This window comes from Polistes dominula, unplaced genomic scaffold, assembly GCF_049000335.1.
Source record: "Polistes dominula isolate Pdom_NZ unplaced genomic scaffold, Pdom_raw_medaka contig_77, whole genome shotgun sequence".
Taxonomy (NCBI): Eukaryota; Metazoa; Arthropoda; class Insecta; order Hymenoptera; family Vespidae; genus Polistes; species Polistes dominula.
Window position 1 is genome coordinate 1,937,788 of NW_028301152.1, and position 23,036 is coordinate 1,960,823.

General features: G+C 26.6%; 1 protein-coding gene across 5 annotated transcripts in view; it reads right to left on the bottom strand.

Annotated features, from left to right (window-relative positions):
* Positions 1-1,094: 1,094 nt before the first annotated feature.
* Positions 1,095-23,036, bottom strand: part of LOC107064122 (uncharacterized) — a 90,008-nt gene continuing 68,066 nt past the window's right edge. For all 5 annotated transcript variants that reach the window (XM_015316461.2, XM_015316462.2, XM_089178125.1 and 2 more), the window contains 3 exons: positions 15,274-15,367; positions 9,741-10,128; positions 1,095-5,191 (listed from right to left, as the gene is read on the bottom strand). In XM_015316461.2, the coding sequence (XP_015171947.2) occupies positions 5,018-5,191; positions 9,741-10,128; positions 15,274-15,367 (656 nt within the window). In that variant the 3' untranslated portion in view covers positions 1,095-5,017. The remainder of the gene's footprint in view (positions 5,192-9,740; positions 10,129-15,273; positions 15,368-23,036) is intronic.

Below are 23,036 nucleotides of genomic sequence, written 5' to 3' on the forward strand. Positions count from 1 at the left end.
TTCAGATCGATCGTAGTGCCATCGAGTAATAAAATTCTTTTTCATTGGTTGAAAATGATTCTTTCATTTTTCATTGGTGGAAAATGATTCTTTCATTTTTCATTGGTGGAAATTGATTCTATCATTTTTGATTGGTGCAAAATCTAATGATGACCACCATTTAAACGAACTAATAATTTTATTTTCAATAAATTTTATCTCTTCAATTAGTAAGTTATATTTATCAATAATTAGACATACTTAATAAGTTTGATTATATATTATCGATCATATGTGAAATGTAATTGATTATCTTTTAATATCTACGATTATCTATCGTATTTAGATCATGATTTTCAACAAATATAAGATGTAAGCATCTATATATATATATACACACGTAGCTTCGATAATTGATTCTGAAAAATAAAACATCATGACACAGGTAAAGATTAATTTCACTGACTGGATCGTGAGTCACGATGAAACGGTATTTATATTTGCGTCAGATTAGACGATTCAATTGAAATTCAATAGGGCTTTGTGTCAATGTTTTTGTCACGTTTCAGAATCAATTTTCCAAGAAACTTCTTTATATATCTATATAAATTATATCCATTAAAATAAATATTACAAATTTTTAACATTTTATTTTAACATATGAATATTTTCTATAAAATGTTAAATAATTCATTTAATTACCGTTTATTTCTTGAAATATTGTGATGTTGTTTTCTTATCAGGATCAATTATTCTAAATATGATAGATATACTATATATAAATATATATATTTATTTATTACATATATAATAATATATATAATATATATATTACATATATACATGTATTACACATATATAATATATAATACTATATATATATATATTATACTATACTCTATATATTATACTATATTATTATATTTATTATTTATTACTATATATTGTATTATTATATATAGTATAACATATATAGTAATAATATTATTACTATATATATTATACTGTATATAAATATATATAGTATATAATATATATAGTATATGACAAAAAAAGATGTGGAAGAAAAAGAAGTTGGAAAAATTTGTATTGATCAAAAAAGTAAATCTCTCGAATTCATTTAAAATCTTTTATTTATTATTATTGTATTTAGATAGATAGTCAAAGAGAAACTCGAAGCTGTACTAAAAATTCGTAAGGATACGTTTCGATGGTATTTTTAAAAGTGACTAGGTGGTGGGAGCGCAGCTCCATCCTATAATTTCGCTTTAACATGGTTTTTTCTGTACAGAAATATACGTATACATATATATGTATATAGTGGACATTCCATGTAAAATCGACCGCTTTTGATCCCGACCCCTTCCAATTTTGGTATTACGTTGCTTGGTAATTATAACGCTATGCAATTGCTGAATACCAACATTGCTGTTTGCTTTTAAAAATTGGTTTTCTAGATCATCGGTAGCTTTATGCAGATAGGGTTGCAGAGGGTGTTTATTTCTAAAATATTATTCTAATTTTGAGAAATATACTGTTTGTAAATTATTTAAACGATCAAGAAAATTTGAATACATTGTTAATTATATTTACTTGAAAAAGTGACCAATAATGCACTGCAATCTTCTTGTATTTATATAATTGTCGATAATATATAATTAAACTAAGGTCATTAAATATATGTAAAAATATTTCTATTTATTTAATTAGGTTTATTTTAATATAAAAACAAAATGAAATGTCGAAAAAAAAATAAAAAAAAAATAGAAAAAAAAGTCGGCCCATCTGAAGAAGAATATGATTTAGGCTCGGAATGAACGAAAGTTAAAAAAGGAAAAGAAAAACAAATTTGAAAAATTTTAAGTTTTTTTTTTCCAAAAAGACGAAATTAATTTATACAATTTAAATTCAAAAATATTTTTTTTTTTTTCAAAAAGTACATTTAAAAACAAAAAATTAAAAGAAAACAAAACAAAACGTCCTGATAAGTCTATTTTTGACGAAGTTATGGACTATTTGAAAAAAAAAAACAATGGAACGAAAATTTGGAATTTGTGAAAAATTCGTAATTTTTTTTTTTTTTGGGTTTGCCTAAAAAAATCTGCAAAAATTCTCAACAAATTTTTGAATGAAATGAAAAATGATAAAAAAAAAAGTTTCAGCAAAATTGAAAAAGGGATCGGGGGGTCAAAAGTAGTCGATTTCACGTGGAATTATTCCCCATATATATATATACATACATATATATATATATACATATGTATATACATATATATATATACATGTATATTTATTACACACATATATATATATATATATGTATATTATGTATAATATTATAATTATATATATACATGTATATATAATGTAGGCACTTGAATAAATTCGTAATCGTTAGAATAATCCGTGCCGCGCACAAAAGCATTATGCTAGTATTACATATCTATTCTACAATAGTCGTGTCTTAAAATACCATAATACAACTTATTTTCACAGTTTCGGCTGGTGCAGGAACGTTGATTAGATAGATAATAGCTTATTTACTTTATACCCTTTCTGTTTATTTTCATTCATTATTATTATTATTATTATTTTCTTTTTATTTTTTTTTTTAGCGTAGTTTTCACACGTGACTAATATAGTCACCAAATTTAAGGCATTTATCTTTTTATTTAATAATGACTTTTTGTTCGATGTTTTCAATCGTACATTCGCATACACACATCATACATGTACACCACCTCTACATACAAACAACAGACAAACAGCAGAGGAGACAGACAGCAAACAGACGTACGCCAGAAGAACGGGAACGTTCGTTCAATAATTGTCTTGTCGAGAAAAGCCACCACGTTTACGTTAATTTGGCAGAGAAACGAGCGAACAATCCAAAAGAGTGTAGTTATTAGGGAAATAAAATTTTTGTTTGTTTTTTTTTTTTTTTTTTTAATAAAAAGGGCAAGACACAACAACGTTATTTAATACTCAGTGAAGCTGTGTTGCTGTACAAATTAATTACAATAATACGCAATTGAAATACCGTAGTAGTTTAGCAAGTAGTGCAGACTCAATATGAGTCGTAAATGTTATTATATAAAGATCTTTTTTAAATTGGTCTAAGTCAGCTACAAAATGCTATACACTATTCGTGGTTTTGGTGTTTGTCAAAGAAAAAAAAACGGGGGTGGAGGAGTAGAACGATAAAGATGTAAAGTACATTTTTCTTTTTTCTTCTTTTCTTTCCTATTTATCGAATTACAATTTTGCTTTCTTATCATCCCCATTTCATTCTATTTTCAATTTACCGGAATAGCGTATAGATGAGAAGAGCAACATGATCGATGCTAATGAACGTACGACTAAAACCATTTGTCACGTTACATCTAAATATATATATATATTATTATTATTATTATTGATTACATTATTATTGCGAATTGAATAAATCGTACAAGGTTTTTTTTCTTTTTCTTTTTTTCTTTTTTTTTCATGAAATTTGTAATTAGACAAATTATTGGAATTAGTCGTACGCTATTATATATATACTGAGGATGATATTTGAAAAAACGTCAATACGACCGTAGCTCGGAAATCATTAGATTACGCCATCGTTATTTAAAAAACTAACATTATATCTACTATTTACATCAAAGACAGAGCTTTTTTTTCTGTTTTTTTTTTTCTTGATTTTTTTTTTCTTCTTTCTTTCTTCTTATTTTATTCTTTTAAAGAGATGCGCGAGAGAAGCATTAAAACCGCTTTCAAGAGATTTATCCTTGAGTTTTGAATTTTCTTATTATTTTTTGTTTTGTTTTGTTTTGTTTTTTCCATTTTGATCTCTTTATCATATTTATATTATACACATTAGATATTAGATATATTTTTCTCAGGTAATAACATTAATACTAGTGCATCGTGAAAGTGATTCATTCTTCTTACTTGAGTATGACTCTATTTCTTTCTTTTTTTTTTTTTCTTTCTTTCTTTCTTTCTTTACTCTCTACCTCTCTCTCTCTCTCTCTCTCTCTTACTATTATAGATCAATAGTAAAATACATACATAAACAGGAAAAAAAAGCTACGATTTAATTCGTTTTGTCGTAGCTCTTTTAACGTTTTTTTCAGTCTCATAAAAATTCTTTTACATCGTTTAACGAAGCTTCTTCTTACTTCTTATATATATATATATATATATATATGCATTTATAGCGTAAAGTCCAGCTATTTAAGCACGTTAAGATTCCTCGAACGAATGGTAAGATGATATAAAATTATATATTGCATGTACACATGACGATAATTTTTGCCCGTTTGTTTATAAAATGATCATGAACGAGATTTTGCAAGAAAGGCACTTATCGGTGTGTATGTACTATATATATATATATATATGTATGTATATTCAATTTTTCACGATTATTCAAAATCAAACAGTAGTTTCATATCTTTTTGAGAGATATTTTTTTCGGGCACTTTTTGTTGTTGTTGTTGTTGTTGATATGTTTAAACATTAAATATTTCATCGTGTTAATAATTTCTCTGATTACTTTCTCCTCTCTTTATGTTTTATTTCAAAAATATTTTATTTAAACTATTAAAGAAAAGTCATACCATCGTTCGATGATTCGTTAATGGATAGATGAGACACAAAAATGTTATTGAAAAAAATTCTAAATATTATTCCTACTTTTATATTGCAGAACTCATAATAATGAGATTATTTTTGATATTTCAAATTATCTAAGAACTTGTGTGTCTCCATCATCCTGTATTTATTTATTTATTTATTTATTTATTTTTTTCTATCTTCTTCGAATTTTCTCTTGTCCCTCTTTTATTCATATTATTTTTCCTTTTTTCAAAATGATTTTGCTTCGTTAAACAATCTTCCATGTTCGATTCCCTTAATGTTATTAATTGATATAACGACGTATCTTCTTACGAATTATGATATGAAAAAAGCGTTCGTATTTTCATCAGATTGGAAGGTCAACACTAAATTCGAGGTACGATTTGGTATTATCATCTGTACGGGTTGGTCAATAAACGTAGATCGTTTTTAGTTGATCCCTCAGTTCCGGTGGAATGGCACAAGTCTCGTTTTCCGGTTTCCTCTTGACCAAACGACGCCAATGTCCACCAAAGTTTTTGCGAAAGCCTTTTGCAAATCCTGGCCTACCGCCCACAGGTGGTAATGTGTGTACAAGTGTGTCCTATAAAAAAAAAAACAAAAAAAAAAAAGAATTTTATCATCAGATCTTTTTTCAATATTTGACAAAAAATAATAATTGAAAGATTATGGAGGGTAGAGGTAAGGAGTAACATCTCTTATGGGAGAAAATGTGAAAAAGTGTCCAACGTTTTCTATAAATAACAGTTTAAAAACCTTCCAGAATGGCGCTGGTGAATTTAGAAGGTATGGTATGAATGTAGCAATTGTAAACGAATTGAAGTATGCCGAGTTATGTAATAATGTAGTAAATATAACCTTAAAGAATTATTATGAGAAAACGTGTAGCTAAAGTGATTTTATTTGGTGAACTGTGAATAGTACGTTTATTGATTTTTTATTATTTAATTTTATGAAAAAGTATGTGAATAATAAAACAGTTATGGGTTAGATTTGTGTTGTGAAATTTGTGTTCCTTGTTTATTTCGCAATCCTACTCTAATAATATTTGGCGCTTCTTTGAAAATTGACACTCTGCGTACTGTGGCGCCACCCTAATTGAATGCATTTCGACGGACACTTTTCATATACAGAGATGTTATTCCTTACAGAGGTAAAGGGTAGAGACCCTCCATAGATAGGATAAAAGGAAATGACATTTTGTTAACTATATATATGTATATACGTGTTTTGTCACATGATTACTGTCCCTATCTATACTTTGAATTAATAGTATACACATATATGAGTCACTTATTTGCTATATCGATTAACTCCACGAAACCAAAAGTATAAATTGATAAAATAATACATATATGTATAATATTATTAATTATATATTAATTATCGCATCATTAACAATTAAATATCAATAAAAATTGTTGTCATTTTGATCAATTTTAAGATTAATTATTAAAGAAATTTATTTTAAATCTAAAACGTTTGTTATTGATTAGATCAAATATTTTGTCAATAAAATTGACAAAAAAATGAAGTTTATCGTTTTGGTTCATGAACGACTCATATTAAAAAACACAATATGTAAGTACATATTATTCCTACTGTATTAATACTTAAGTCAACTGAAGAATATATCTGTACACTGTTATACAAGTTACATCACAAATAACAAACCAGTAGTAAATTCACCAATGATATATAATTAGTGTGTCATTAAATTTAACAAGAAATTCTTTGGTTATTACTTATTAATATTTTTGTCTACCTTATTAAAATAATGTCATTGAGAGGATAGTTTATCAAAGCTAATTGATTGAAATGAATTATCGTTAAACGATTGATACTTTCACAGTTTTAACGAGATCCTCCTACTGAAATAGGATACTAATGTCAAAAGGATTCTTTCTCTCACTCTTTCTCTTTTATAATTTCCTTTTTATTTAATCAAATAGCTGACATTTATGGCAATGGCAGCTGGTTATGTCGATCTTATGAATCGACCTCGGTCTTTGGTTTACCGTTTATCCAATCCACGATAAATTTAGCAACAAGCATGAGGGCTTGTCACACCGAACTTGGGTAGGATGATGACGATGATGATGATGATGATAATGATGATGATGATGGAGGAACCGATTTGAGGGTGAAACACTTTTACCTTCGAACAACATTTTTCTATTGCATGAAATATATTTAATATTTTTTGTCTTTTTTTTTTCTTTCAATTTCAATTCGAATATTAGCGGAACGTAAGTTAATGCAATTAACTAAAAACGTTTGAATTTAAATGAAAATCGATAAACGACTAACCATAAGAAGTACCAACGGTAATCACTATGAATTATGTTCGGTTATACAAATGTGATAGTAAAAGATAATTCAAACTTTACTCTTATTACGTAATTCAATTTTACGTATGTACATATTATGATATCCTCCTAATCTTATTCTAAAATTTCAAATGTTATTTTATATTATTTGATAATACGTTTTTTTTTTTGTTTAAATAAAAATAAAGAAGAGGCTCGTCGTAATTATCGTCATCATTGTCGTCATCGTTATATCGTCATCATTATTGTAAAAAAAAAATATATATATATATTTTTAAATGATAGATTTAAACCGATTTAACGAGATAAATATTGCCAAGTTGTAATGCCACCGTCTCGTCGGTATTACGAAAGAACAGGACGGTTTTAGTCTGGCAAACGTGTGTGTCTCTCGAGAGACACTGAGTTCTATTTAAAAATTTAAAAGCTAAACGATTAAGCCCAGTTTCAAGGGTAGTATCGACCTCGAATCGTTTTGATGATCGCAATCATGAACAACCGATTGCAATCAGTACAGGCGCCGGGATTTTAATCAAAAGCATTTACGCGTAAAACAAAACGATTCAATAAATTGAACCATTTTTTGATCATATCTTTCTGAAAAGACATGATGATAATATAGATATTAAAACTATTAACGATATTGAGGTTTTTAATTTCAACGAAATGAAAATACAGTAAAAACAAAAAAATTCAAATGAAATAAGCGATAAAAACGTGACATTGAATGATATGTAAAAATATTGATTATGAGATAAGACGAATTTGTCCGATCGTTAAATTGATTATTTGTACAAATTCTTTCTTTCTTTCATTTTTTTTTCTTTTTTTCATAATTCAACGAGATACCTTGTGTAATCATCAGATAGAATCGAGTTAATGTTAAATATTGGACATTCGAATGAGAGAAATGTGAAGTAATATTTAAACAATAGGATAATATTGTTAAGAAAATTTTTCCAATGGTCGATAAAGGTTCTTTCTTTCTCTCTTTTTATCCGAATATATCGCAATATCAACTGATTTTTCTTGATAAGCAACACACAACATTATCGTTTTACTGAACTATATACAATACTACGCCTCCTATCGTCCTTGCTAAATCAATAATATTGATACTATAGTTGTATTTAATAATCATTTTAATATTTGAGACTTCATTTGTCAAGTATATTTTATATAACTCTTTAATAATATTTTGTATACCTTGTTTATTTTATATATTTATTAAATGTTTTTCTTCTCTTCTCTATTTTCTTATTATATTAATCGATGTTAAATAAATTCTCGTATTATTTGAATAATTTGACTTATGACCTTTGCAAATCTGCACCTGTCTCTTCTTGTTAAAGTTACGGTAACATATGCAAAAGTAAGAGCAATATTAAAAATAGAAATAAACGGTGGATGTCAAGTAGAACATTAATTTATATATATATTAATGTCTTGTAATTTCATAAAATAACAAATATTTCTACCAGTAACGCAAATCATCTTGGCTATATCAAAATATCAATCTATTTATATTTAACCTAAATATTTGTTTATATAAATTTCTTGGCTATATGAAAATATACATTTATCGTTCTAACATACAAATAGAAAAAAATTAATGCAAAAGTAATGAAGTGTATATATAAAAAAAAAAAAAAAAATAGATCTATGCATCTTATAAACGTTCTATTTTTTCTCTCTCTCAAAAAAACAAAAAAAAAGTGAATGAAGATACGATTGTATCTATTATTAGACACGGAGAAGGATGGGGAGGAAATTGGGGAAAAAAAAAAAAGAAAAAGAAAAAGAAAAATAAGAAAAAGGGAAAAGAAATAAAAATGAAATGATAGAAAGAACAAGAAAGAATGAAAGCGGATTCTCACGAATAGAGACGACAGTTCGATCCAACATAAAAATAGAGTACGAGCAAAGGTGGTATAGTAAGAAGGTTCTCATCATCAGAAACGAAGAGGAAGAGGAGGAAGGAGCCATCACACTGTGCCTCAGGGGTCACTGTCCTTGCGCTTCGTTTTTCTATACTGTTTAAAACGATACTCGATCTTACGAATCATTCTTCTCTTACGGTAAATATACTGCCTTGGTAAAGAGAAGAACTTGTGGTAACTTAATGTTGTAAGGTTTCTCTTTCTCGTGGTAAAAAAAAAAAACCACCGTCAAAACGAAATTAGTAAATAACAGTGCAAGTGTTTTTCAAGTTATTTTTTTTTTTTTTTTTTTTTTTTTAACAAATGTTCCATGCATCGTACAATTTGCATCGAACGATATAAACGTGCAGCTAATGCACATTAATCAAACGTTTGCTACGTCATTTTGTTCTTTTATCGATTTACCTAAATCGACGGTAAACTATTATTGTTTGACAAAAACATTATATATTATGATTATTATTATATATCCTTTACCCCTTACCCCCTCCCCTCCATCCCTCCAGATAAAACTAATATCAATGTAAAAGTTTGATAATCCTAAATTGATATCTCTTTGTATAAAGAATGTAAAAAATTGTACGCGTTAATATATGTAAAAATATCGATTATTTCAAATTGACGACATATAGTGAGAAGAGTAGGAATAATCATGTGACTTACTTGTAAGATGTAATCATTAAATGTCTCTTACAAATTGTGATCATGTGTAAAATGTTATTAAATATATCAAGGAATGCGTAGAGTATTATAATACCTGAGGATTATAAGAAATAAGGATAAGAATTTGTGGATAAAATGAAAATGAAGAAAAAAACAAGTAATAAAAGGTGATGATGGTGGTGGTGGTGGTGGCACTTACCTGATCGTTATAGGACAATGTATATTGTGGTGGCGGATAAGGCGGTGGGAATTGCCAGACGAATCGGTCCTGCGTGTTGGCAATCGGATAAGCAGCACCATCGTGCTCGGTGCTTGTATTGGTGGCTGTTGTAGTAGTAGTAGTAGCGGTGTTGACCGTTGTTATGGCGGTGGGTGGAGCAGGGGTGCCAGAGGAGGATGTACCATCACCGGTGGTTGTCACCTGTGTCAAGCATCGCTCGTTGACCAGCTGACACGATGGCGGCGTTGGCGTAGTACTGATCGTTGAAATCGTTGCTGTGGATGCCGAAACTGTTGCAGTTTGCACAACAGTTGCATCCTCGGGATGAACAACATTTGAATGATGCTCGTCCCTTTTCCTCAGTTTGCTGCGAACAAGCCGTATGGCTATCATTGTACCGTTGCTTCCAACCATCTTTTTTCTCTTTTTATCTTTTAGTTTATCTATTTTTCGTTCTGTCTCGTTCCGAGTTCCGTAGAAAATCGGTCGTCAGCCTATTTCTCTCTCTCTCTCTCTTTCTCTTTAACTCTCCTCTGTATCTCTCGTCCTTTACAAGTCTACGATCTCGAGTTAATTTTTTGAAAATAATATGTTACTCGATTCGAAGCTAGTCATGATATTACATACACGTATATATATATATTATATGCGAGGGTGCCTTTGAACGTCTTTTCTCTATTTTTCTATTTCTCTTTCTTTTTCTCTCTTATTCTTCTTAGATACACGATGCACCTTCGTTGAGCACACTTTTTACCACACGATAAAATATGGAACGCTTGGAAACGCCTCGCTGAGTGGTTGATGATGTTTCAAGGAATATATACATATATATGTATATACTTTATGAGTATTAATATATATGTATTATTTTTTTGTACGTATGATACACGCACACGCCCTTATTTTGTTGTTGTTTTTTGTTATTATTATTATGTGCTTTTAAATTTTCTTCCTCCTCGTTTCTCTCTTTGACGGCAAGCGCGCACGCGAGCGCCCTCAATAGACACTTACTGCGAACCGGCCGACAAATTGTTCTCCGTCTCTTTCGTGTTTCGAGTCTGAGCCCGAGAAGGGCGCGTAAGCCTCTTATATTCCTTGTTCTGACGTCACGCTAGACAGTTCTTCTCATTGGAGCTCCGAGGATTCTAATTTTCGTCACTACGCGGCGCTTCTAAGTGAAATTCGAACGTTCTGTCGCGCGCGCGTATGACGTTTTTTTTCTCCCCCCATGAAGAAAAGGAGAGAGAATATATGCAAGAAAAAGAGAGAAATTAACATACACTAACTCATTTTATATATATATATATATATATGTATATATATCGCTTGGCGCTCCTTGGGGAAGGCCACGAATCGGGTGAACGAGAAAAGAGAGAGAGAGAAAGAAAGAGAGAGGGGCCCCTTCCAAAATGACTCGTGCAACGTTACACGCTTGGAAACAAGGAACGTTGCCTTTTACCTTCAATATGTATAATGTTATTTCTATGTATGCATATACACACATGCATATAGATACGTATGCATGTGTATATATATATATATATGTATATACCCTTTCGTATGTTATATAGCGGATAATTTCTGCTAATACAGTGCATATACGTGCGATTATTAAAATGCAGGTAAACACTTAGAAGAGAATATTTCGAAAGAATAATAAAACGTTAAAATTGTCGGTTAAATGTCATTTCATATTTGTTATTACTCGTCAATCGTCGTTATTGACAGTTCGTCGATTACGTTTCATAAGTAAATCAAATGTTTTGTTTATATATATATATATATATATATATATATATATATATATAATTAATATGTATATGAAAATAGAAACTTCCCTAAATTATTAAATGAGAAAATATAATTACGAAAGAAATGTAATTTTGGTCTTTTTCTTTTCCGTTTTGTTTTTGTTTTGTTTTGTATTAACACCTTACAAACAAGGAAATACACGACTAATGTAAAACTATCATTGCTAACTTAATTAACAGGCCATCAAAATGGGTTCTTTCGTGGTGACCTCGCGCGAGACATATCTATTACGGACCACAAAAAGCTACGATAAATGTGGTCGGTTTAATTAAAGTCTATTTCTGGTTCGCAATGGATATGTTTGAATGTGTTCGTATGTGTTCCAATCCAAGAGACGGTTCTCATGTGCAAAAACGTCTGTATATGTATATGCGTGCGTCTGTATATATAAGTGCAAAATACACTCATTTAAATAATACTTTTGACGTAATTATGAATATTCATACACAATAGCATCATTGGATTAGATTGATATATATATATATATATATAGAAATAAATGCTTTGTTTCAATTTAATAATATAAAATTTTCGAAAATCTGTAAACGTATGTAATGAAGTTAAGAAAAAAAAAGAGAAAAAAATATATATATAAATGCGTTATCTGTCATGATTTATAATTACATTTCCGTTAAATCCCAAGAAATCCATAATACTTTTTATCTTTTCATTTCACTCTCTTTTTTTCTATATCTTTGTCTTCTTGTTAATTGATATATAAGTACCTTTTATTAATAACTTATCTGTGCTGATTTTAGTATTTCTCTTCCTCGATATTGCGATAAACGTTTAATGAGTCATGCTAAACTGGCAGAAATTTACTCACCGGTTCGTTCATAAATAATTTGCAATTATTTGAAATTTGTTTTTATCTGTATAGAAAATTGAATTAATAATTGTTATTACCAATGATACATAGAATATAAGAAAGAAAAAAACAAAAGAAATATAATAGAAAGGAAAAAACAGAGAAAAATAAAACGACTAACGGACAATTTGGTAAATATTTTTTCATCAAGTAATGAATTAATTTGGAAATTAGCACGCGAAATAAATACACGATAAATATCTATTCTTAGTAACACACGAGTTGTTTTAATTAAGTTAATGGTCTATATAATAATAGAATTAAGATGCTATAGGTGTGTGTTAGTATGCATGTAGAAGAGTAATTTAGATGATAAATAGGCACGTTTCAATAATCCATGATTAAATATGAAATCATTAGAAGTAAAATGATTATTTATAAGATCTCAAATGTAAAAATAAAATTTCTACTTGTTTATAATTATCAAATGGATGCATGCGACTAATTGTATGTATTTGTTATTAATACTGAAAAGAATTTCTATTTTCAACATATATATATATATATATATATATATATATATATATATATATTGTCCCGTTTAATTATCTTTGAAGAATAAAATTGCAAAATTACATTTCATCGTTTCATTCTTGCGTTATTTTTTAACTTTTATATTTTTTTTTTACTATTGGCTTTTCTTTCTCTTTCTACATATACACATATACGAACATACATATACATATACAGACGTCTTTAACATTGCATTGCTATGTCACAGAGTTATTCGTAACTAATTGTAAGTTTTGTGATTGTACTTAATTATGCTTAACGGATCTTACTGGAAACATGTATTTCTTTAGAAATACTCATCACACACATGTTTTATATTATATTATCGAGAGATACTTAAGATTTCTTAAAGGAAGTTGATATCTATGACGCAACGTAAAAAAAAAAAAAAAGCAAAATGTTTATTGGAAGTATGTATGAAAATGGAGGACGATGACGTGATATATTATAGCGTATTAAGTAACGTCATCGAATTATCTGTAAAGTAAATTGTCAAAGAAACCGAATATGAAACGTTGCGAGGTCGACCGTAAAAAACATAGATTTTCTATTACTTTGTTTTTTTTTTTTTAATAAAAATAGTACGTCATAGAAAAATAATGTCATCCGTGTTACGATATCGATGGTAACTCTTACAAAGGGTTACCCTTTAAACTTTCTATATTGATTCAATCGGATAATAATTCGAAGCTTGATTGAATAATTATTAAATAATATACCAAAAATAGAACTCAATCGGTTGTGCAAAATGTCATTTCTTTTTTCTTAAATAAGTTATCGCGTCAGATAACAACTAGTAGAAAAATCAAATAAGTAGAAGAAGAAGAAGAAGAAGAAGAAGAAGAAGAAGAAGAAGAAGAAGAAGAAGAAGAAGAAGAAGAAGAAGAAGAAGAAGTAAAAATAAACACAAATGAAGAAGAAAATTGATATTATTTATATCGATTAATTCGATTATAATTAAACTTGATTGAATAATTATTAGATAGAATAAAAAGAAAATATTTCGAATTCAATCGATCATCATTTATTGAGAAAAAAACTTTTCAGAATTAGAAAAAGACAAAAAGTAAGTATAAATAATAAGATATTCGTTAGAAATCGATATTTATTATTGTTATTTCCTCCAAAATATCATCAGAAGTAAAAATAATACAAAAGGAAAAGTATTTACTTCGTTTGACGCAATTTTCTCGAAGATCGTTAATTTTTCCATTGCTAAAGTCTAAACACTTATCACGTTGATGAAAATATTCCCAATAACGCGGATATAACTTGGGTTTTTCATCCGAAATATGCTAACGATTGATCATTAGTAAGTAAACGGTTTTATGCAAGAGCATAGAAACGCATTGATAACTTTTATCATTAATTTTATATCACTCAGTATAGATTTGTATATAAGTCTGATATATTATATATATATATATTTAAAACTATTCGTGTGCTATAGTGCAGACAGTGTTAATTGGCTCGACAGCATAAGATCACTTTGTGTTTGACCCTATTTTAGTATGGAATATTATCAAACAGGTACACGTGATTTGTCTTCAGTGATCGTGTTAATAAATGACAATTACATTATAGAGAGGGTATATTCAACCCAAAAGAAAACATTTCTTTTTTTTTAAATACAGAAATATTGAAATATATATATATTTTAATAGGGGTGCCTCGCCACGCGTTGCTGTGGCTCACAACTCTGTGACTCGTTTGTTAATAAACAAATAATTCGCAATAAATTGCGATATAAACTATCCTATCTTTCAAGTTGGATAAAACTGCACACAGTGTGTAAAAATTTATTCAAATCGGTTCAGTAGTTTAGAAGTACATTGCGGACAAACAACGTGACACGTAATTTATATATATATATATATATATAATTTAATTCTCACAGATGTTACAATTAATTAAACAAATGAAAAAATTAATTGCAATTAATGAAAATTGCAACATATGTGAGAATGTAATTTCTAATAATCGTATAATTATTAATTCGTAGATTTTATTGAACTTTTAATAATGGCAAACAAATTGATGATTTATCAATGTTTTTCTAAGATAATAAAATAATTCAAGTGTCTTTAATTTAACAGGAAAACAGTTAATTACTTTATGAAAATCATGATCAGACGTTAATAATTTATTTCTACGTAGAAAGAAACGTAATCGCGAAGGTGTCATTTAATTGTCGTTAAAATTACATTTAAAAAAATATAATATCCTCATTATTACAGATAATGACTAACATATTAATTTTATTAGCTGTGTAAGTAATTTATTTTAAAATAAATTATATTAGAGAATCCTTTTTTATACCTGATTGTTACGGCAAGTAGGACGATGATAACACCGACTAATGCCATAGCTATCAGCACACCGCATATCATATAGACGCTGTCGACAGGTGGATCTGGAAAATAAAATAAAATAAATTTTTTTCATTAAATTATCTATAATAAATTAAGGTTAGAATTGTGGAACTTATCAAAGTTATACATGTCAAATGATTTCTCTTCTAAAATAATCAAAATTATATTTATTAATAAAAGAATATAGGAAATACGATTAATTAAAAGCTCACAGTCTTGAATAGATTTTCTTTTTTTAGTAAAATTTTTAAGTTGATAGATATATCCAGATATGGTAATTTTAAAATTAAATAAAAAACTAAGAACTTATATCAATTAAAATAGTATATAATAGTTAGGTATATATTAAGAATACAGAAAAGTAATCAAAATTTCTTTGATGAGTATACTTACATTTAAATTTGTGTCAATGAAAAATTGAAGGACTTTTTAAAAAGAGAATTGAACAATTTCTTTTAGGTAAGGCAAATAGTGTTAGAAAATGATACAACAATTTTTTGTTGATTAGCATTTAAAATTTCTTTAATAAATAAATGTATTTCGTCAGCAAAGAAAAATGTTGATTACTTTTCAGTCCTCCTAATATTTTCACATAGTCCATGTGTATATAAAATTAATAAATAATTTGTATAGGTTATTAATCATTATATAGAAAATTTTAATGATTACCTATCGTTAATATTTAGTAACGTTTTAATTTTGAAAAATAATTGAGTACGAATTTTTCTGATCAATGGAATACGTAATTTTGTAATCAATGATAAAACGAAGTTTTGCATTACGATGAAACGTCGATAGGATGGAAATCGAGTAATTAAGAATGCATGAGTAATAATGCATAAGTATCGATATGATCAAAAATTAATGGAAATACATTTTCTATAAATCAGGAACTATGATTATTCCGTGATTATCTAAGAACATAAATAAACATATTAGTGTCATCGTGTTTTTAGTAATATAGTCAAAGTATTTATGTGTAGTATCAATGGACATGCATTTATATATATACATATATATGTAAGGTAAATACTTATATACGCACATACATACTTCCATTACACTGACCTGCTTAAAAATAACGATCGTGACTGTGCTCTTTCTTAAATTAGATTGACAACATCGATGCGACACTATTTATTTTGACACTATTACTACTTGTAAAACTTATTCATTTGTTATCATTTTATTTTGAATACTTATACGTTAAATGTTAAAATAAATGTGTTAATTGTATGAGTATGTATATATTTGCTGATAATTATGGCAAATGTAATTAAGTTAAAAGTCAATCAATTTGATAATTTGTTTAATAATACAATTATAAAAAAAAACACTGTTCAATGTAAATCGTAAAATATATTTTGACAAATACAAGAGGAGAGTCAAGTTAACAGGAAACCGATATTTTTTGTTTGTTTGTTTGTTTAATTTCTAGACAGTTTTTAGGGTTCCATCAGAACAGTACAAAAAGTAAGACATTTCCAAGAAAAAACGAAGAGAGAAGTTTCACATGAATTCTTATATACAGTTAGTTTTATGTTTTGAAAGTAATGTATGAAATAATTCATGTTTGGAAAGTAAATTTTTTACGGTTTAATTCGACAAAAGAAAAAAAAAGAATTTTACAAGAAATATACACGGATGAGATGAACCTTTTTTTTAAGTCTTTTTAGTTAATAAATTAAATAATAATCGTCACACACACACACATGATTGAATTGATATTTATTGTATGCATTATTTACATTATATGATAAAATACTGTAAATCTGAATAATATTAGTGTTAGGTATACAAGTTTAAATAGACACTTGTTATTTTAAATATGACTTTTTCAAAAAAGTTATTAAACAAATATATAATATTACCTTAATCCTATGATCTACATCAACGAATTAATTTCAATGTCATCTGCATTGACTTCGTAGATCAATTTATATGATACCATTCAAAAAATAAAATTAACCTTAATTTTGTTTACTGGAACAATAGTATTTTTGTAATTCTTTTTATATTCACGAATTGTTTTATAATTGATTATCGAGCAATGTCTTGCTTGGCATTAAGGAGAAGAACATCACATGGTGCAAATTGATTGGTTTTTGCAGGTCGTCTGCTTGGAGAAAAGTTCAATGTCAAATTAATGTTTTTTTTTTTTTAAATAGAATCATGCACTTTCTTCTTTTTCTTTTTTTAAATAATATATTGGTATACGTTGAGACAAATTCAATGGTTTATAATACTGTGACCTTTTCGTGAACAGTATCATTCACATATGGACAGTATATGGATAATTAATACATAACAAATATATATATATATATATATATATATATATATAAATTTGCATTGAATGTTTTTAAAGGGGGGTTAGTGTAACACATAATTTCGTGACAATTTTTGTTTGAAAAGATACAAAAGGAGGGTTACATTTAATCTCTTTCTTAGAAAATGAAATTTGCAACGTTTATCGTGTTTGCGCACGAGGTATGATGATGTACAATGCACGAGGACAAGATAAAGCAATATAAGTAAGAGAACACGTGCTTAGAATAGCCAATGTGAACTATCTTATTTTTAACTCACTATGTGCGGCGAAAATTCTCTATTTTATTATTGAACTATAGGTTATATACGAATATACGTACCTATTCACTAACATTTCTGTTTTATTTACACGTTTTTCCTCTTTATGATAAATTTTGTGTTAAATTTATCAAACGTTATTGAAAATAAATCTCTAGTCATTTGTTTTTTTTTTTTACACCGTTACTTATTCTTTTTAATGAAAAATGTTCAATATTTCTTATAGATTATGTTATATATATATGAATTTTAGATAATGTTATATTAATTATGTTAATATTTAATATTTCATAGATTAAAATAGTTTTTATACAATATAATTCTGATTATAATCATTTATACATGTTAATTTTATTGAATTATTTTAAGATATGTGTAGATTTAGATAATTTAAATATATATTAATTCATTATTATTAAGTTAATATAAATCAAATTATATTAAACGAATCCAGACTGTTTCCTGCTAATTATTTTCTTTTTTTTTTGGTATTATTTTTCTATATTGTTAAATCATAATTCTTATAATTTAAATAATTAAAATTAATAAAAAAATTTTTTAAAGTTAAATTGATAAATGTCAAGTTGTTTTCCAATAATCTAACATTATTAATTAATACATAATCCGAAATAATCGTGATTTCTATGTAATAATACTTTAATCAAGTATCAATCTATATATATATATATATCCTTCAATTTATTGTGTAACACGTTTAACGATTACAAAAAAAAAAAAAACAAATCAAAAGAAAGCAAAAAATAATTAAATAAAAATAAAGAGTAATTCTCAGATATCGGGATAAATGTATCGTCAAACGTTATCTTTCATCATTTATTGTAAGTGGTCATTTCCTACATGTCTCAGCGTCTTTATCCGAAGAGAAGCACGTTGTCATTTCGTGATAAATGACAATAGTCATCGCTTTTCCTTTTTATATTATCTCAACGACAATGAAATTAACTTGATATAGACTTCATCGATTTCTTTCATGATTTATATGACGTTTTCATTTGAAATTGCACATTTGATATTGATTTTGATTTTACACACAAATATGATGTAAGTATTCATCTTTATTATTAAAACAAAAACATTGATATCTGACTTTAACGATAACAATGTTTATTTAGGGTAGTTTCTATTTGATTTTGCAAAACAAAAAATTTATTAAAAAAGTATACCTCAGAGATGCAAATAATATGTTTGATAGAATAATGTGTCAAATGTGAGTTACTTGTTTTTGTCAATACTTTATTTGAAATAGTTTAAGTTCTTGTCAAATAGATTGTATAATATAAATATAAATTAATAATTTAATAATAATAAAATAATAACTATAGAGATACATTTATATATATATATATATAAACTATTACAAACTTAAGTAGTGTTATATGAAACGAAATAAATTCTACAGAAAATTGAGAATATCAGTCATGCGAATAATCCTATGACGTTTAACGTAAGTTAATATAAAAACTGGAAGAAACAATGGCGATGGAAAAAAAAGCAATTAGGAATCATTTTAATTTCTGAGAATTTTCCGAAAAACAAAAAGAAAAAAGAAAAAATAAATCGAATTATTAAATGGAAGTACACGTGTATGTAGAAATGCATTTGTGAGAAACATCAAATTTCGTAGGTAGTACATACGTCATAGACATATTCTACACATATATAATAGTAATATTTGTCATAACAGTAGCCATGTGTATGTGTATATGTAATGTATGTGTACACTAAAATGCAATGAATATAAAATACGTATATAAAGACTAAGAAATGAGATGATATTGACTCGGCATTGTTCAACATTCAGTGTATGCGTACGAATGACTGTGTTTCTTCCTATTTATATATGTGTAAGTATATAATATGTAAGTGGTACATATATGATGCTATATGTAAGTGGTACATATATAATGCTATATGTAAGTGGTATATATGTGATGCTATATGTAAGTGATATATATGTGATGGTATATGTAAGCGATATATATATAATATGTATGTATTTCAGTTCTGTTTCTGTCTCTCTTTCCTTTTCTTCTGTAACTTTGACATTTTCATCTAACCATTCTTGACTTCTTCGTTGATCTTATTTTCTTCTCTTTGTCAGTTGTTCGTTCGCTGGGGGTCATTTATCGTGGATAAGCGCAATAGACTCGCGAGATACGCACTTCAATACGACTACGTATAAAGAGAGCTTAACGTTGAGAAACGCTATTTATGATATACATTTATTTGTCTTCTTGTGTTGTACGATATTTTCGAAACGATTTTCATCTCTTCGTAATATAAAAGAAGAAGAAGAAGAAGAAGAAAGAAAAAAAGAAATTATTTAAAAATATATTGTTTAACTATGCGCGAGTATCGATATACGATACGAATGATATTAACGTGTAAGATAAAGGCACGTAATATATCCCAAGAGACCTTGAAATATTTTTGATGATACAGATTTCTTGTATTTCTTTGAAATATGTTTCTATATAGAATTAATACTGGGTGTTCTATAACTATCTACTTATTATTTGTTTTATTTATTATTGTATCTGTAATAAATTTGACAGATATTTTGTGAACGATTTTCTATCATTGTATTATGGAAATATTCTAATTTGTGTAATTTTTAGTAGAAATTTTGTAAAGTAATATAATTTTTAATTTTATTTTATTTTATTTTATAGTTTTAAATATATATCCTGTAGATGTAATTACGTGCTAATGCATGGAAAAAATGAGATAGATGATTTGGATAAAGGTTGTGATACGTAATAGCGAAAATGAAAAACAGATCGTTCTTTTCTGAATAATACAGGTGGCCTTGAAATTAATTATTTAATTAACGAACGTTATTTTCGTCCTATCGATAAAACGAATGTTTCTTCTAAAAGACTTGTAGAGGACATATACATATATAAATTATACACAAGATGTGTTCGGTATTAACTATAGTGTCGTACATAAATATACTTTTATAGTTTATATGCACATGAACCATTTTTTGAAAAAAAAAATAAAGATCTAAGATTGGTTTCAGTTAAGATTGAATGCTTTTTTTTCATATTGTTATTATAATAACCAAGCCAATACAGTACAGTATTCATATGAATTGATAGAAAAAAATGTATCATTGTAAAATGTTATTGTATAAGTGGTTTTACTTTTTTTTCTTTTTGAGAAACTGATGTTGTAAGTTCATTCACTGTTAAAAAAAACAAATCTTCTTTTTCTTCAACAGTTTCATTAATTATTATTAAATAACATACATTAACATATTTATATTTCTTAAAAAAAAAAAAATATTATTAAAAATTAATTAACGATTGTGAATATTTTTCAATAAATTCAAATGCAAATCTTGAAATATCACGAAAATAAGAATAAATAGATTGATGTAGATTAAAATAAATAAACGACTGATAGATAATGAATCCTAGAATAAATAGGAAATATATTAGGGTCATAGTTAGCAGATCAAAACAATATATGTGTTGAAACATATATTTTATTTAACATTATTTACGAATTTTATAACGAATATGATTTCTAATAAATATTAATAATCTGTTTTTTTCTTCTTAATTTTTCAATCTAATTGTAAGTTCATGGTTCTCTTGATTTCTTTCACATGTTTACATGTGGCAACAAATTTATTGTAAATTTAAACCATTTTTTTTTCTTTACAACGAAATCACACTTGTTTAAAGTAAACGATCATAACGATACAAATTTCGTTATAATTTATAAACAAAGTCATATTATAGATATATGTTTACATAAACTTTTTCTATTATTTCGTTATACTTCAAAGTCACTTCTAATTGTAATTATATACAGTATATATTTATATATATATACATAATACAATTAATCTTTGTTTAAAAATACAAATATATGTATAAATGATTGACACAAATAGCAAATAATTATAATATATAATAATAATTGGTGAAATTATTTTGTAATAAAAAAAATTTGTAACGCTTTTAGTTTTAGAAAATAGCAATAAATGAATGATTAGCAATAAAGAGATAAAAAAGAAAGTAATACTACTTAACGCTGGTGGTCATAAACATGATAATATATTACTCTACAATTACAAAATTATTTTCATGACCCCCGTTTAATCGTTATCATTTTTAATCGTTAAAAGATGAATTAATGAACATATTAAAAGATTCGCGTTTGAGTAATATAAATAGATTTTAGTTATAATTGTCATGTTATAAGAAAAAAAACAAAAAAAAAATATTATGATTAGAAACTAAAGTAACTTTCTCTTATCTTTCACTATAAATAAAGAAACAACAAATTTGATATTCTTTTTAATTGACAACAAATTATAATTCAGTTATAAGCAGTTTTATATAGAAATTGTATATTTTATATATGTGCCCATAATTATGAAAATGATCTAAGTCATATTTATCATCTTGTTTTGAGATATTTCAAGATTTATACTTGAACATTATATGAATTTTATACAATATTGAAATAACAAACATTATCATCTAACGATTCATTTTTGATAATATCGTTTTTAAATTACATTGAATTTTATTTAGTTTATAATAATGTATTGCGTAATAACTGTTAAACTCATTTTTTTTTTTTTATTAATTTTCACTTAGACCACTTTTATAATTATGGGCACTCTATTATAAAATAAGATATATGTATTATATAATATATTTATGAACATATATATATATATATATATATAGTCTCGAAAGTTTCTTTACAGAACTATGATGATGATTATTATTATTATTTTTATTATTTAGCCTTTAGAAAAGTAATTATAAATTAATAAACAACGAATTCTTCATGTTTATTTAATAATCCTAGTGTGTTTATTTCAATGTGAGTATATGAAAAAAAATGTTGTTATTGTTGTTGTTGTTGTTTGTAACAATGTTATGAACAATATTTATGTGTTTTTTTTCTTCTAATGAATAATATCTAAATCAATGTTCATGCAATTATCTAAGAAGTCGAATTATTTAATCAAATAAAAAAAAGAAAAAGAAAAAACAATTTTGTTCCAAGGATTGATCATTTTCTTATATCATATGCATTTACAAATGTATTTATTTATGTATGTAGGTGGTT